Source organism: Puma concolor, chromosome D1, assembly GCF_028749965.1.
Source record: "Puma concolor isolate L17-30 chromosome D1, mPumCon1.1.hap2, whole genome shotgun sequence".
Taxonomy (NCBI): domain Eukaryota; kingdom Metazoa; phylum Chordata; class Mammalia; order Carnivora; family Felidae; genus Puma; species Puma concolor.
This window is the reverse complement of record NC_141676.1, coordinates 28,949,236-28,966,168: the sequence shown is the minus strand read 5'-3', so window position 1 is coordinate 28,966,168 and position 16,933 is coordinate 28,949,236. Positions and strand designations below refer to the sequence as shown.

General features: G+C 35.6%; 1 protein-coding gene across 1 annotated transcript in view; it reads right to left on the bottom strand.

Moving 5' to 3' along the window:
• Positions 1–38: 38 nt before the first annotated feature.
• CCDC73 (coiled-coil domain containing 73) overlaps positions 39–16,933 on the bottom strand; it is a 121,508-nt gene continuing 104,613 nt past the window's right edge. Inside the window, exons 14-17 of the mRNA XM_025928706.2 lie at positions 9,448–9,625; positions 6,200–7,696; positions 4,116–4,249; positions 39–545 (exon numbers count right to left, since the gene is read on the bottom strand). Coding sequence (XP_025784491.1) covers positions 324–545; positions 4,116–4,249; positions 6,200–7,696; positions 9,448–9,625 — 2,031 coding nt within the window. The 3' untranslated portion in view covers positions 39–323. The remainder of the gene's footprint in view (positions 546–4,115; positions 4,250–6,199; positions 7,697–9,447; positions 9,626–16,933) is intronic.

Genomic DNA, 16,933 nt, shown 5'->3' with positions numbered 1-16,933 from the left:
TAAGTTACAAAGGGTCACCACCTATCTTGTATAATACGGAAGTTGTGTTCTGCAAGGAAGGGGGTTGAAGGTGCAACAAGAGCTTTTTGGTAAAAGGATGTACAGAGGAGAGCACATTTTCTTAAGGGGAATTGGATGCTACCAAGCAATCTTAGCTACCTTAGATGAAGCATTTGCAAAAAAAACATAATTTCATCACATGAAATTGGAAAAGTGTGTATAACTGTAAAGCTTGAAGTGTAACATTCTGTTCTAGTCAAAACCATATGATTGATATTTCAATTAAGTCCATTCACCACTTGAAAGCATTTATCAACGTCCTTTTACTCTGTCATTTTTTCCAGCATCTCTTCTGTTTTTCTTTTCTTAGGGTGGTTGTCATTTTCTAAGCTTAGGAACTTTTCGATTTCATTAACTTGATTTGTTTCCAGGCTCTGCCAGTCCTCTTCACCAGGAGATGATGCAGCCACATTGGTAGTATCTTTAATCTTGATTGCCTGAAAATGGCTTTGTGGCAGAGTTGATTTCAGAGGCTTTATTTTCACCTAGGAAAGACCAAACTTATTTTACTGAGTGTTGAAATTACTCATTTTTTAAAGTCATCAACAAGAGTTAAAATCCTTAAGGCTGTGCAATTATGAGTATGTGATAAAGCCATCATTTTTCTTGGCTAATTTTCAGCAACTACCTTAATTTGGCACAAAAAAACAATAAAATGTGAATGTGGAGGCTTAGGTCTATGTAGTAGCTCCTTGAGATCCCTAATAGAGCCCAGTACTACCATGAACCTTTTCTAAAAGGTCTTAAGCTTACACTGAAAGAAAAGATACTTAAAACAATTACAGATAAAAATCTGTTTTGTCTGCTACTCCCCTTCCCTTCCCAAACATGTCTATGTTTTGTATCTTCTATCAAAACCAGGAGAAAATTAAAAATGCTAACAGAGGTAGACTGCCTTATAAAAACTGCCTTTTACTTCATGTTTCCTCTCATGCTTCAGAGCACCACTGTTGGACAAACAGGAAAGAACAGTGAGGTATTTGGAAGTTGGCATATTTCCAAGGCACTGCATTGGATCATACTTCTAATACTGTGTTTAAAAATTATGTAAGTTTTTAATTTTAAGATTTTTTTTCTGATAATTATTGGAAGTTTAGAAAATAGAGGAAAAAGTATAAAGAAATCAAATTCATTAGTAATCTATCCAGGGAGACCAGTCAACACATTTTAGTATTGTTTGCTACTATCTTTTTTCTATTTTTAGTGTATTTGATCATTCTATAGAATTTTAGATCTTGGTTTTTCCCTCGTGGGCTATTTCCTCAGTCTTTAAAATTTCTCATAAACCATTGTCAGTGGCTGCACAAAAATAAATTTGAGTTAATTTCCTGAAGAAAAATAAATCTTTGATGGTCTTCTTGGATTCCAGATAAAATCTTCTGATAAAAAGTCACATATTTTAGAAACGAACAGGATAAGAATGACATTAAAGTTACCTAAAATCCCAAGTACCATTAAACATTTTGATGTAAATATTCTGGTCTCTCTTCTGTGTATATATACGCTTTCAAAATCTTTTTCTGTTTTGTGTTAAAAATATTTTTAGTATTTTCCTCTGCTCTTAAAAAGTTAACATCATCGCTCCATTATATTCCATGTTCCATAATTTAATATGTTGAACATTTAAGTTGGTGGGAAATGCTCAGTTATAAATTAGGCTATAATGAATGGCATTTGTTCATAGATCTTTGTGAAGATCTTCGAGTACTGCCTTACATTAAAATCTCCCACTTTGACTGGAAAAGGTGGCATATGCATAACGTTTTCAAAGCGAGATTACAGAGTAATAATTCTTAAATGAGCTTAACTGTTTACATTTAACCTCCCTTTCCTAAGAGTTGCTCCTTCTGGATGGGTCTGTTTGGCTCCTGAGAATTCTACAGTCAGCCACCCAGTCCCCTTGTAATCTTAGCCTTTGTTCCTTGCAGTGACGCTATGTCATAGTTTGATTGCCTATGTTCTTATGAAATAACATATGAAAACAAAAGTATCAGCACAGGACTGCCAGGAGACCACAGGCAAGTCATTTAAGTTTTGTGGTCTCACTCTTAGCACCATTTAGTTGCAAAATGCTACTGTAGAGTAACTGGTAATGGATAAAAAAAATGTACATAAATGTGTATTTCTGATAATGTCTTGAATGTAAAAGTGCCCAACATATGTCATTTAGCTCACAGGGCCAAAATGACTGTAGGTCATCCATGCAATACAGAGAATAGATGCAGAGAAAGCAATCAAATTTAAATTTAGTTGCTGATTTTGAGATAAACTCACTGATGGTACCTAATTATAACCTGTTTTTGCCACCACAGTGTGATGCAGTTTGGTGCATTTGTCATCAAGTATAAATTACCTGATTTTCGTTATTCTTTGACTTTTTATCTTGATGATGGAGAGGAAAAAGACATTTACACATAACTACTTTAGTTTCTTTCCCCTTAACTGCCTACTTGGTGGGAGGGGCAGGAGCAGGGATAGGCTGGAGAAGCAAGATGGAGCGTAAAGTTTACATTTAACAAAACTTGTCTGAATTTGACTTATAGAGGTTTTGCAGCCTATAGCAGTAATTCTAGTTCCAGAGATGTTGCTACATATCTTTACTCCTTCCTTTCCCAAAAAATCATTACCTTTTTACCTCCTCTTTCTGCCTAAAAGATCTACTCTTAGGCCTAAAATTGCCCTGAGCCAGATTACTAGCCGCCTTTTTCAGCCTGGGCTCACATTTTAAAATTTAAGTAATTTAATTTAAAAAGGAAAGTAAGGGGCCCCTGGGTTGCTCAGTCAGTTGAGCATCCACCTCTTGATTTTGACTCAGGTCATGATCCCAGGGTTGCAGGATTGAGCCCTGAGTAGGGCTCCTCTCTGAGCATGGAGCCTGCTTAAGATTCTCTCTCCCTCTAGCCCTCATGTGCGCACTTTCCCTATTTAAAATAAAAAATAAAATACATTGTTAAAAGTTGTTACTTGTTAATGCTGTGTTAGTACTACAATTTTTAGTTTATAGGTGCTAAAGAGAAAGTTATTTAATATGTACCTCTAAAATTAAAAAAAAATACATGATGGTTTTAAAATCTGTCCCCATGTAGTTGATTTTTTTCTGTAAGTGATCTTGCCAAACCTTTTTACGTTATACTTTTTAGGAGTTAACACCTAGAATTGCCTGTTTTTTTAGATTTTGAAAAAAAATTTTTTTTTTTTCAATGTTTATTTTTGGGACAGAGAGAGACAGAGCATGAACGGGCGAGGGGCAGAGAGAGAGGGAGACACAGAATCGGAAACAGGCTCCAGGCTCCGAGCCATCAGCCCAGAGCCTGACGCGGGGCTCGAACTCAAGGACCGCGAGATCGTGACCTGGCTGAAGTCGGATGCTTAACCGACTGCGCCACCCAGGCGCCCCTGTTTTTTTAGATTTTGAACAATACAGCCTTTATCGTGCTAAAGTTTTGTACTCTGAGATAATAGTAACTTAAAAATTTTGCCCCAAAACTGGTCAGCTGTGCTTGCTTTTCATATGACAAATGGACTCTTGGAGCCATGTAATGTCTACAAATGTATATGCATACACACACATACATATTCCTATTTGATACTATATATTAAGGATATTTGATCCTTTCTCATACTGTCTTCTGACCAAAGTAATTTAAAAGAAATTCCTGTGCAGTAGTTTCTCAAAATGATGTAATTAAGCAATGTCAAGAACAGTGGAATTTGATTGGATTATTTTAAGGCATCTTTTATTAAGAAAATTTTAAATGCTCAAATGCCACTACTCCTAAATTTAGGTGACTAAAAAAATAGAAGTAGATACATAATACACTACCTCACACTGTCCTTCCCCAAACAGGCTGGATTATATCTATTTGATTTATGCACTGTGACTTTTTCCTGCTGTTTTCCATCAACCTTAATTGTGAAAAATGGTGCCATGTTGCCCTCTTGATATTATTTTGGAGATCAGTTAGGTCTTAAAGCATCCAGATGCATACAGTTCTACACATATCTGTAGAATTAGCTCACTAAGGTCTGCTCAGCAATATTTTTAATTGACTTACGTGTTCTGTGGGAAAAGAAGAATCGTAAAAAGTCTTTGCAATTGCATTCCTCTCTTTGCTGGGCTCTCCCTTGGGATCTGGATGGATACTTGAGCTATTCAAAGTGTCAGCAACTCTGTTAATGCTGGTAGTATCTGGTTGACAAAGAGGAAATGGCAACAACTGAATTTTATTCTCCAGACACTCGTTTTAGTGACTAAACTTGTTTTTCTCTGATCATATCTATGCTTTTGTATTTAAAAAGTAACTATTTCTATTTTGTTTTTAACATTTTATAGTTTACATTGACTTTGCTGTTAATACACATAGGCATTTCAGAAAACATTTTTTATTGCTGCTTTCTAAAACCTGATTTCATGTTAAAATGTGTGAAATGGCATAAATACCTTCTAAAATAACTTAACTCACATAAAACGTTATCCTTCTTCCACTGGTTATTGCATTGCCACAGAGGTAAACATTTATATGAAGTGAGCATCTTACAATTCAGATTAATGGGAAAAGTCTGAATCAACTAAAAGTCGTATTTATGAAATATATTTAAAGAAATGAGCCACAGTAAGAAGCCCAACAAAGGGCTGTCTAGTAGGGATCACTGGAATTTAATAAATAGGTAAAAATGATTTAGAGAAACATGTCAGCTTTGAAGGTTAAAAGATACTTGTATCTTTTATGAGTGGACGTTTTACAAGCTGAATTTCTACAGAATTTTAGATCTCTCCCATTCCATCCTTATTTATATCACGGAGATTGAAGATTAGCCCCTTCACTTACAGCACTTGACTAATTGCAGCATTCAGCAGATTCAAAATTAATGGAATCTGAAGTTACTACATTTTATTAGGAAAGTAGGAAGTTTTTACAGTTTTTGGTGTTTTCTGTTTTTCCCTACATTACTTCTCCATTTATGCTAGTAAACCTGATACACTTCATTTTGCTTTTAATTCCCAATTTTTCTTCAAAGTTCTATCAGTTGTCTTTTTAAAAGAAGCCTATTAGCTAGCTCTGAGGGCCATTCAGAGCTTTCCTTGTAATCTGCATTACTTTAATGGGTCTAAATGCATACTGTTAAACCAGCAAATAAATTAGTTTATAATTTATTTACAAATAATTTTGAGAATATCTCTAACAACCTCCATAACTTTGATTATGAGATTGCTGTTAGCATGATTTTTCATAATCTTAAACTATCGTTCAAATTACATTTGTACAGCACTTATACATGATATGTGGTATATTTCTATTTTTAAGTATTTTTAGTGGGAAGAATTTCAGATACACAAAAAGAGTATGAACCTCGTACCATCACCCGGCTCCCAACACCCATCACTATTAAGTCATACGTAGTTCATCTACCTCCCCCCTATTTTTTTGTTCTAGAATATTTTTATAAAGCAAGACTTGGACATAATGTTATTTCATGTGGTGGTTAGAATACACTATTCTCTGAAATAACGTTTGAATGTTTTAATATTTGGTACATAATTAAGGGATTCCATTTAAAGTGTTTCAGTGACAAATATCAATGATCTGAAATGTATTAATGTTATACCTCAACAATACTTGTAAAATGAAGACAAAGCTGGATTCTAGTACTAGTGAAGGGACAGCTAAAAGAAAAATTAAGGAAAGCAGTAGAAAATTCAGGGAAGCAAGTGAGGGAAGGAAGTTTTTTCAGTATAGAATGAAAAGGAATAAACATGCCCACTGGCAGAAGCCTTAGGAACAACTTGACTCCGATTAGGTAGTTGTTCCTAATTTAAAATTAATGACCAGGGCCTGTGTTCATTTCTGCTATTTCCAGTTCCTTGAGGAATTTTTTTTTTTAATCTGCAATATGCATGTGCACCTCAGTACCTGTTGATACTAGTGGCTCAGATGTAGGTGAAAAGTCCCACTTATGTTTAAGGAAAACCTTTCCCACTTTTACCTATATACATATATGGAGTATTCTGTATTTTAGGGTTAGGCAGTTTTTAAACGAAATGGTTTCATTTGAAACATAACGGTTTGGAGACTATCAAGGATAAGGAGTAGAAATTCAAATTTTAAAAGAAAACCTAAACTTTTTTTTTTTTTTTTACCTGGGCCAGTATCCTTCCTGATACCATCAACATTTTTGCAAAGTGTCACTGAAACCATATTTTTGTTTTCTGATGGGCCTGTTGGTCTCTCCTGCAGCAACAAAGGAATGCTAGAGGTTGAAGTGCTCAGTGTTTGACTTTCAATTTGATTTACTTTTGACCAAGGACTGGGGTCTAAGAAATTCACATATACTGGAATTTTCTCAGTTTTTTTATCTGAAGTTGAAAGATCAAAGGCTGACCTTCCACTTCTGTTTACTAAATCTCCAGATGGCTTTATGTGAAATGAACATGATTCTTCCAGCTGTCCTTCACTGTAAATTTCTCCTGAAACGATGTCATTTAATGACTCTGTTTTCTCTGTATTATTTAACAATGTATGCTGTCTTTCATTAACATTCACAAAAAGGAAGAGGTCATTTTTTGTGGCTTCAGTTATCTGATTCTCATCAATCTGACTCTCTTTATTGGAAAACTGTATTTCCGTGGAAGTTTTTGTAGGAACAGCCGTTTTCATGTCTTTGGCTTGTGAAGTATGTACATTCTCATTGTTAATCTGGAGATGGGAAATGGTGACACTGTTTTCTAAATATCCCAAACAGTTCTTTAGTTGACTAGTGTCCATATCATTCAGATTTTTCCATATAGTTCTTTCCCTAGGGCTTGAGTTGGGTTTCACCAATGTAGGCATAATATTAACATTTTTATTTGCATTCTTAAGTACTTTCAAATTATCACTGAAAGCAGATGAAATGGGGTGGTTAACTGCTGTATCAGAGGAAATAGGTAGTTCTGGTTTCTCTGAGGTATCGTTACAGATTTGCTGAAAAACTGAAGTTTGTTTAAATGGCAATACACTGCACTCACTTTTTTTACTTAACAGTTGCATTTGGTTTATTTTACATTGTTTATCATCTAACATAACATTACTTGAATCCTGCAAACTGTATTTCTGACACTGAACAGGATTTTTTACATTTAGAGATGAATCCAGATCTGCTCTGGTTTGGTCACTATTTGGAATTTCCTTGTCTGTGGCATTTTCTTGAATCCCTGGAAGCAATCTGAATTGTTTGAATGGTTCATCTTCAGAACCATCTTTCTTTTGATTTGTATGGTGAGACATCTCATTTAAGATACTGTTAGATGATGCTGTGGTATTTTCAACCTCCAGGTGGATATCTGCATGGTGAAGATCAGATCTTTCAGTTCTTTCTAGGTGTATCTTTTCTGTTTCTGTCGATCTATCTGCCATTAAAAATGAATTGTTTGGTGACTTAAATTCTGTACAATCATTGTCTTTATCCAAATGCACCTTGTCTTTTTTTTCTGAAGTAACTGCTTTTCTAAGGTCTGTAACATTTAAGGTTTGTCCTTGACTGATTAGTTCTTTTTCTATGCAGAGGGTTTTGCTTAGGGAGACTTCACTTTGATTTTCATTCTGAGGTATAGCAGGATCACTTTCATTCTTGGAGCTTTTTTCAAAAAGCTGTAAATCTGTCATGATGAGAATACAGTAAATTTTTATATTACACACTAAAGCCTGCTTTTATAAGACAAAATGTATGACCTATTTTTATAAAAACATATTTAGTCTTAAATATTTCATTGGCCATTACACAAAACACCAGTTTTACCTAAATGTTGAGTTATCTTTGTCATATATTTAGCATGCTAAATATTTTCGGCTCTCCTCATATTAAATTTTTATTTCATAACAACAAAAGCATTTTTGGTTGAAAAAGGGGCAAGTAGGTTGAGGATATTACAAAATGGTTTTTAGTTCTCTAGTCTATTACACTTCCTTTTGAGCATACAGTACAATTCCATGTACACACAGCTGAGTCGATAAAAATGAATTTATCCTAACAAGTTAGACTCTAATTTCTATTACTACTGTCAAACAAAAATTTAACCAAGGAAATCTGAAGATCTAACTGGCTTCATTAAATGATCCATTCAATCAGGCAGCATTCCACCTAGCAAATAGAAGCCCCACTAAGCTATAGAAAAGGAAAGGTTTTAAAAGAGAATGAGTGGAAAAAAATTTATTAGCAAAGAATCCATTGTTTTAGGCAAGGTCACTCTCCTAATGGGAAAGGGGCCTACCAGATTTCTATTGCTGACCAGGAAATTCCAGGTTAACTGGTTAAAGGTTATATTCCTGGGGGTTGAAACTACAGTTTGCTTAGGTACTGAAGGCTTGCTGACATTGGGTTCTTAATACAAGTGATTCCATTTTAGGCCTGTGGTTTTCTTTGTATCACTATCTACGATCCAGAATTGCTAGCTGATTTCAAGACTGACAGTTGTCACTTGATCATTACCTTCTAAGTATTTAAAAATTTTTGGATACTTTTGGGCAAATGTTTAGAATACTTATTTTATTCATCTGGGTTTTAACCATAGATTTAAAATTTTCTGTATAGTTAAAATAACCTAGAACACAAAATTCAGGATTTGAAGGACTTTAGTCCATTCATTCTCTCTACAACATCTCCACCAAGTGGTTCAGCCTAGGTTTGAACATGTTCATACAATAAGTTTATGGTCTTTAAACAACTCTTTTTCAAGACAGACAAACTAGTAAATTATTTCAATGGTTACAGAAAGGTCTTTTGAACTAAGGAAAGTGCTCCAGGTCTGATTATCAGAAGGTTATGGGTAGCCCAGAGAACACACTCCCCAAGGCAGTGAAGACAGAAACCATAATGCAAAACGCCATGGAGTAAGTGATTAGGGAAGACAGGAATGTAATTTTCCCCCAAAATATTGACTCTAAATGACATCTCAAAAGAAGCCTGTCTTAAGACTTACACAAATGAAAAAGTATTTCTTTTTTTTTTTTTTTAATTTTTTTTTTTTTCAATGTTTATTTATTTTTGGGACAGAGAGAGACAGAGCATGAACGGGGGAGGGGCAGAGAGAGAGGGAGACACAGAATCGGAAACAGGCTCCAGGCTCTGAGCCATCAGCCCAGAGCCCGACGCGGGGCTCGAACTCACAGACCGCGAGATCGTGACCTGGCTGAAGTCGGACGCTTAACCAACTGCGCCACCCAGGCGCCCCTGAAAAAGTATTTCTTCAGATACAGTACAAGATCCTCAAAGACTATATATAACTGATATTCCCCTAAATTCCATAGATGGCCTAGCACAGCACTTTGACAGATCCTTTATTTGTAGGAGAAAAGGTGGGGGTGGGGCTCTCAATACATCAAATTAGAAAATATCAATGTGTTAGGTTACCTTCTATTATTTCTATAAATGGGTCTTCTTTCTTCTCCTTTTCTCTGTAGTTAGTATCTGAACAAAAACTCATGGTGTCTGTCTTTATTTCTTGTCCAGAATTACATTTCTGTATGATAGTATTTTCTGGTTTTTCCATTGACATTTCACTGTTTTTAGTATTTACTTCTGGAAGATTCTAAAGTAACATGGAAAAAATACCTCTAATGTAAAAAACATTGTTAAAAAGTATAAGACATTTGAACAAATTTTGCTGGTAAAAGTGGAATCTGTTTCAAGTCAACCATTCAGCAATTTCTATTTAAAAGCCAAATTATTATTTTTTACTAAGTTTAATATACTACTTTTTAATTTTTTTTAATGTTTATTTTTGAGAGAGCACGTGTGCGGGAGCGCAAGAAAGCGGGGGAGGGGCAAACAGGGAGACACAGAATCTAAAGCAGGCTCCAGGCTCTGAATTGTCAGCACAGTGCGTGACGCAGGGCTTGAACTCACCAGCCTTCGAGATCATGACCTGAGCTGAAGTCAGACACTTAACTGACTGAGCCACCCAGACGCCCCAATAATACTCTTTGTAACAAGATCACTTTAACTACATTTTGTATGGTCTATCATATTTAAACAAAATTGAGACCCTTTGATGTTTTCAAACATGCATTCCACATTATTATGTAATTTCACATATATAATAAAAGAACCACTCTTATTAAAAGCAAAGTAGTCATGGCAAGCAAATTGTTTTGAGTGTTTGGTATTTTTATGCATCTTTAAAATAATGAATCAATTCAACCCCCTGTATATTCAGCACTTGTTCCATGGAAGCACTGCACTAGGCTTTGGGATACATTGATGAACAACATAGTCCCTAGCTTCAAAAAACTCACAATCCAGTGGGGAAGATAGGAAAAGAAATAATATAGATGGGGATAAGAAGGCACTCCAGGGAAAACATGGCATAGACAGATGCTTAAAAGCAAGCAAGAGTATAGTCTTTACATGGAACTACTCATGTTTTACTTCAGCTAGAGCTTGGACACTGGGAGAATGGAGAGAAATGAGGCTTGGGATGTTATGCCCAGGTCATTAAGGGCCAAGTATAGGATGCTGAGGAGTTTCAGGAAGACAACTGAATGGTTTTAGACAAGTAACATCTGACTGGAAAGACCATTCTGGCTGCAGCATCAAGAATAATGTTTCAAACTCGATGATTAAAACCTGCAATGAGAAATGTTTTACAACAGCAAGCACACCAAGTAATGTCTACTCTTAATGTGATGCATTATGTTTTATATGCACTTTATTTCATTTTTTAAATACTGGCCCACAAATCACTAATTTCCATGACCACTAATAGGCTGTGCATAGAAGTCTGAAAAATACTGAATTAAAGGGAGACAACATGAGACAGAGATGCATCAGAAGAGTGCCATAGTGTCACAGTCCATGTGATAGCAGTAAAGATGAAGAACTGAATAGATACAAGAAGTATTTACAAGCTAATCAATAGGACTTGATGAATGATAAGAAGGAGAGTCCAGATTGATTTACAGAGTTCAGGTTACAGAATTCAGATTCACCATAGGTGACTGGTGGATGTTATTTACTCAGCTAGAAAACAGGAGTTAGTAGCAGATTTGGAGGAAAATATCATGGGTTGTTTGAACCTGCTGAGTTTGAAGAGTTAGGAAGATATTAAAGTAGAGAAGTCTAATGAACATTTAGATACATGTATCTGGAGTTTACGAGAGAAAATTTACCTGGAAGTGTATATTTGAAAATCATGGATAGATAGATGGCAACAGAAGATGTACAAGTTGATGAAACTAATAAGAGTATATTTTGAGGGGGGAAAAGGGTATAGGATAAAATGCTAATGAAAACCATTGCAGGAAAAATCAGCAAAGGAGATTGACAAAAAACAATATGGTAGTTTCTAGGAGAATAAATTCAATTCTGTTTATAAAGCATATAACTCATGGTTGCTTAATTAATGGTAAGAATAACTATTATTTCCACTTTAAAGAGAAGCTTGAGAGGGAGAAACACAGATGAGTAAAATATGGTAGAAGAAAAGGAGAACAGGTATTCAAGAAGGAGACAGTATCAATGTATTATCAAAAGGACTGAAAAATGTCCATTGGAAGTAGTGTCCATCCATTGGATGGGTGGGAGGGGTGAAGCCAGATTGCCCTATGTTGAAGGATGAATAAATAGGAAGGAAGGAACTAAAGGGTATGAGTTTAGACCACTCTTTGAAGAAACTTGACTCTACAGGGGAAAACAGACTTGTATTTAGAGATGGACATAGGATCAAAAAGTTTTTTTGTGTGTACTTGTAAATGAGAATATATACACTAGTAACTCAAATGTAACTGACACACATGAAAATATGTTTAATAAAAATGTAAATAAAAACTGATAAAAGTAACGGGGTGCCTGGGTTGCTCAGTGGGTTAAGCATCTGACTCTTGATTTTGGCTTAGGTCATGATCTGACAGTTTGTGAGTCTGAGCCCTGCATTGGGCCTGCTTGGGATCCTCTTTCTGTCTCTCTCTCTCTCTCCCTCTCTCCCTTCTCCCCCCCTCCCCAAATAAATTAAAAACAATTTTTTTTAACTGATAAAAGTATTCGAGTTTGGGTATACAGGTACTTTTATATGTGATTGGTGGGAGTATAAATTGGTACAATCTTTCTGGAAGGCAATATGTGTCAAAACTATAAGTAAACAAGCTCTTTGACCCAGCAAAACTGTTTCTGGAAATTTATCCTAACGAAATAATTGCAAAAGTACAGAAAATTTGTACAAGGATGTCCTACAGTGAAGGACTGTATAAATTAATTATGGCACAGGAACTGTGATATGTCAATTTCAACGGACTTAGAAAGACATCCACTCTTTGAGTTAAAACAAGGCAGTTCCTCAAAATGTTTATTATAGAATTGCCATATGACTCAGCAAATCCACTCCTAGATATATACCCCCCAAAACTGAAAACAGAGACTCAGATGGTTGTACGTCAGTGTTCAAAAGAGTGTTACTCACAATAGCCAAAAGGTGAAAGCCCAAGTGTCATTAACAGATGAATGAATAAACAAAACATCGTATATCCATACAAGGGAATATTATTCTGCTATAAAAGGAATAAAGTTCTAATACATGCTGCAACACGGGTCAACTCTGAGAACTTTATGCTAGGTGAAATAAGTCAGACAAAAAGGAAAAGTATTACACAATTACACTTACATAAAATATACAGAATAGGCAAATTCATAGAGTTGGAAAGTAAACTAGAGGTTACTAGGAGCTGAGGAGAGAGGGAAGTCTGGAGTCACTGGTTAATGGTTACACAGTTTCGGTTTGGAATGATGATAAAATCCTGGAAATGGTGAAGATTGCACAACTCTATACTTCTAATTAATGCCAGTGAGTTGTAATTTTAAATGTCAACAGAAACAAAATGACAGAGATGATGGATTTAGCAAACAAAATTTTAAACTATTATAAATGTTCAAGGATTTAAAGAACAACAACATGAATATAATAAAAAATATATACCCCCCCCACACACACACACACACACAAGAAGTGGAAATTCTAGAGATGATATATACAGTATCTGAAATAAAAACTCACTGGATAGGCTTAACAGATTAAACAAAATAGAACAAAAGATAATTGGACTTCAGGACACAGAAAAAATAGAAAACCCCAATGGAAGAAGTGAGAGAAAAAAGACAAAAAGATGTGCAGCACCTGGTAACCTGTGGGATGTTTATCCTGCTAGTTTAACATGTGTAGCTGAAGTCCCATAAAAGGAAAGGAAGGGGACAGAAAAAAAATCTGAAGTAATGACCAAAAATCCTCTAAATTTAATGAAAACTATAAATCTACAGATTGAAGAATTCATTCCACAAATCCCAAACAAAATAACCAAACCAAGGTACACCAGAGATAAAAAAAAAAACAAAACAAACAAACAAAACACTTACAAAGAGGATGTGAATATAATAACTGTAGACTTCTTGCCAGATGCAACATAAGCAAGAAAATAGTGCAACAGCATCTTCAAATTAATGAAAGAAAAGTATTGTCCATCTAGAATTTTATATCCAGTGAAAATACCCTTTAAAAATTAAGGAGAAATACACATTTTTCCAGACAAAAGCTGTGAAAATTCCTCACCCAGATGCACCTGTGCACGCACACACAAACAGACACGTACACACACACACACACACACACAATTAAAGGAAGTTCTTCAAACTTAAGCAATAGGATACCAGGTAGAAACCTGGATCTACAGAAGTGAATAAAGAGGGCCAGGAACGGCAAATATGAGTGAATATAAAAGATATTTTCTCTGATTTTTTGGGTGCCTGGCTGGCTTAGTGAAGCAGTGACTCTTGATCTCTCAGGGTCGTGGAGCCTACCTAATTAAAAAAAACAAAAAGACATTTTCTAATTCTTAATTTTCTTAACCAGGTAATTAATTTAAAATGAAATAACAGGGCTGTGTGGCTCAGTCAGTTAAGCACCTGACTTTGGCTCAGGTCATGATCTCGCTATTCATGGGTTCAAGCCCCACATCAGGCTCTGTGTTGACAGCTCTGAGCTGGGAGCCTGCTTCAGATTCTGTCTCTCTCTCTCTCTGCCCCTCCCCTGCTCACACTGTCTCTCTCTCTCTCAACAATAAACATTAAAAAAAAATTGGGGCACCTGGGTGGCTCAGTTGGTTAAGCGTCTGACTTTGGCTCAGGTCATGATCTCATGGTCCGTGAGTTCAAGCCCCGCATCAGGCTCTGCTGACAGCTCAGAGCCTGGAGCTTGCTGCTTCAGATTCTGCATCTCCTTCTCTCTGTGCCCCTCCCCAACTCGCATTCTGTCTCTGTCTCTTTCTCAAAAGTAAATAAACATGAAAAAATTTTTTTAATTAAAAAAATAAAATTAAACTAAATAAAATAATATATGGTGGAGTTGATAACATACGTAAAAGTGTATTATAAAAATAACACAAAGACTGAGTAAAAGAAAATGAGAATATAGTATTGTAAACTTCTTACTAACCAAAGAATTTAACATAATTTTGAAAACAGACTATGTTCAATTAAGCTCTAGAAAAGTAGTTGACAAACTATGGCCAGTGGGCCAAATCTGGCCTACTGTTTTTGGAAATATAATTTATTAGTACACAACCATGCCCATGCCCATTTATTAATGAACTTAATGCCACTGAACTGCACACATATAGTTTTAGTACATTTTATGTATATTTTACCACAATAAAAAAATATATATATAAGAAACAGTTCTCAAAAAGAAAATATAAAAATTTCTCATGTTGATTTTTTTTTAATGTTTATTCACTTTTTGAGAGAGAGTGTGAGCAGGGCAGGGGCAGAGAGAGAGAGGGAGACACAGAATCTGAAGCAGGCTCCAGGCTCTGAGCTGTCAGCACAGAGCCTCATGTGGGGCTTAAACTCACGAACTGTGAGATCATGACCTGAGCCGAAGTCGGACGCTTAACCAACTGAGCCACCCAGACACCCCAGACTTTCTCATGTTATTACTCAACATAAAGAAATTATGAATATCCCCACTGAAAAAGTAACAGGATGAAAAGGATATATAATGCAAACACTACCCATAAAAGATGGAACAGCTGCATTAATATTATACAAAATAGACTTCAAGATAAGAAATATTACTAGGATAAAGATGGATCAGTTAATCAAGAAATAACAATCATAAATGTATATACACCTAATAATAGAGCTTAAAAACACACAAAGTAAAAACTGACAGTACTAAAAATGGAAAGATAAATTCACAAAAATTTCAATAGTCTTCTCCCACTAATTGATAGAAGTACACAAAAAATATCAGGACAGAAAAGACTTGAACATCATCATCAACCAGCCTGATCTGACATTTATAAAACATTCAACTGACAAATAACAGAATATGCATTCTTTTCAAGAGCACATGAAATATTCACCAAGATAGGCAATATGCTTGGCTAACAAGTCTTTTGAGAAAGGATATTTATATTTAAAAGGATATATTTATATTGAAAAGGATAAAAGTCTTACAGAAAATGCTCTCTGACTACAACTATATTATATTTGAAAACATTAACAGAAAGATACTTGGAACATTCTCAAATACTTGGAAATTAAACAGTTATAGGTCATACCCATACGATGGTTCATACCCATTCCCATGGGTCAAGGAAGACCTCACAAAAGGAATTTTAAAATATGAATAAGAATGATACCACTACAGGAGCACCTGGGTGGTTAAGTGTCCGACTCTTGGTTTCGACTCAGGTCATGAGCTCTCATGGTTTCATGAGTTCAAGCCCCGCGTTGGGTTCTGCGCTGGCAGTCCAGAGCCTGCTTGGGATTCTCTCTCTCCCTCTCTCTCTCTGCCTCTCCCCAACTTGTGCTATCTTTGTCTCTCTCAAAATAAACCAATAAACTTAAAAAAAGTTAGAATGAAACCACTACATATCAGAATTTGTGGGACGAAGCTGTAACAATGTTTAGAGGACAGTTTATAGCTTTAAATGCTGATATTAGAAAAGAAGAAAGGCCAATAATCAATGATCTAAGTGTCCATGTTAAAGAGCTGAAAAAACCACATCAAATCCAAAGTAAGTAGAATGTAAGTAAGGCTCCATAATAAAGTTAACAGCAAAAGCCAGTGAAATAGTAAATGAACAAACATGAGACGGACATCAATGAAGTCAAAACCTGGTTCTTTGGAAAGGCAAATAAAGCTGAGAGTCTAGCTAAATTGACGAGAGAGAGGAAGAAGAAGAGGAGATGGAATGGGAGGAAGGGAAAGGTGGGACGCACAAATGAAAGAGGGACATCAGTATAGATCTGATAGAGAAAGGGAACAGTAAAGGAATATTATGAGCAACGCTTTGCCAATAAATTTGACAACTTAGATGAAAAGGACAAGTTCCTTGAAAGACAAAAATTACCAAAAATGATTGTGTTGTAAGTCTCCAAGACTACCCCCAGGTTCCATGATTTGCTAGGAAGACTCACAGGACTCAGTATACAGTTGTGTAGTAGGGTCCCCTCTCTAAGGAAAGGAAAGGAGAGGGAAGGGGAGGGAGAAGAAAGAAAGAAAGAAAAGAGAGAAAAGAAAGAAAAGAGAGAGAGGAAGAAAGAAAGAAAGAAAGAAAGAAAGAAAGAAAGAAAGAAAGAAAGAAAGAAAAGAAAGAAAAAGAAAGAAAAAAGAAAGAAAAAAAGAAAGACCTCAACGTATGCATACATGACAATATCCCTCACGACCTTGTAACCTAAGACCACTTAATCAGACTACAGGTTAATGTGTGACCGTATATGGGAGACAAAGAAGTAAAAATATATAAAAAACTACGCCACTTGGCATTCAAGGCTCAGTTCTTTGGGAATGAACCAAACTGAGAGGTGCCCACATGAATAAAGTTGCTTCCTGGAAAGAAAAGCCTCA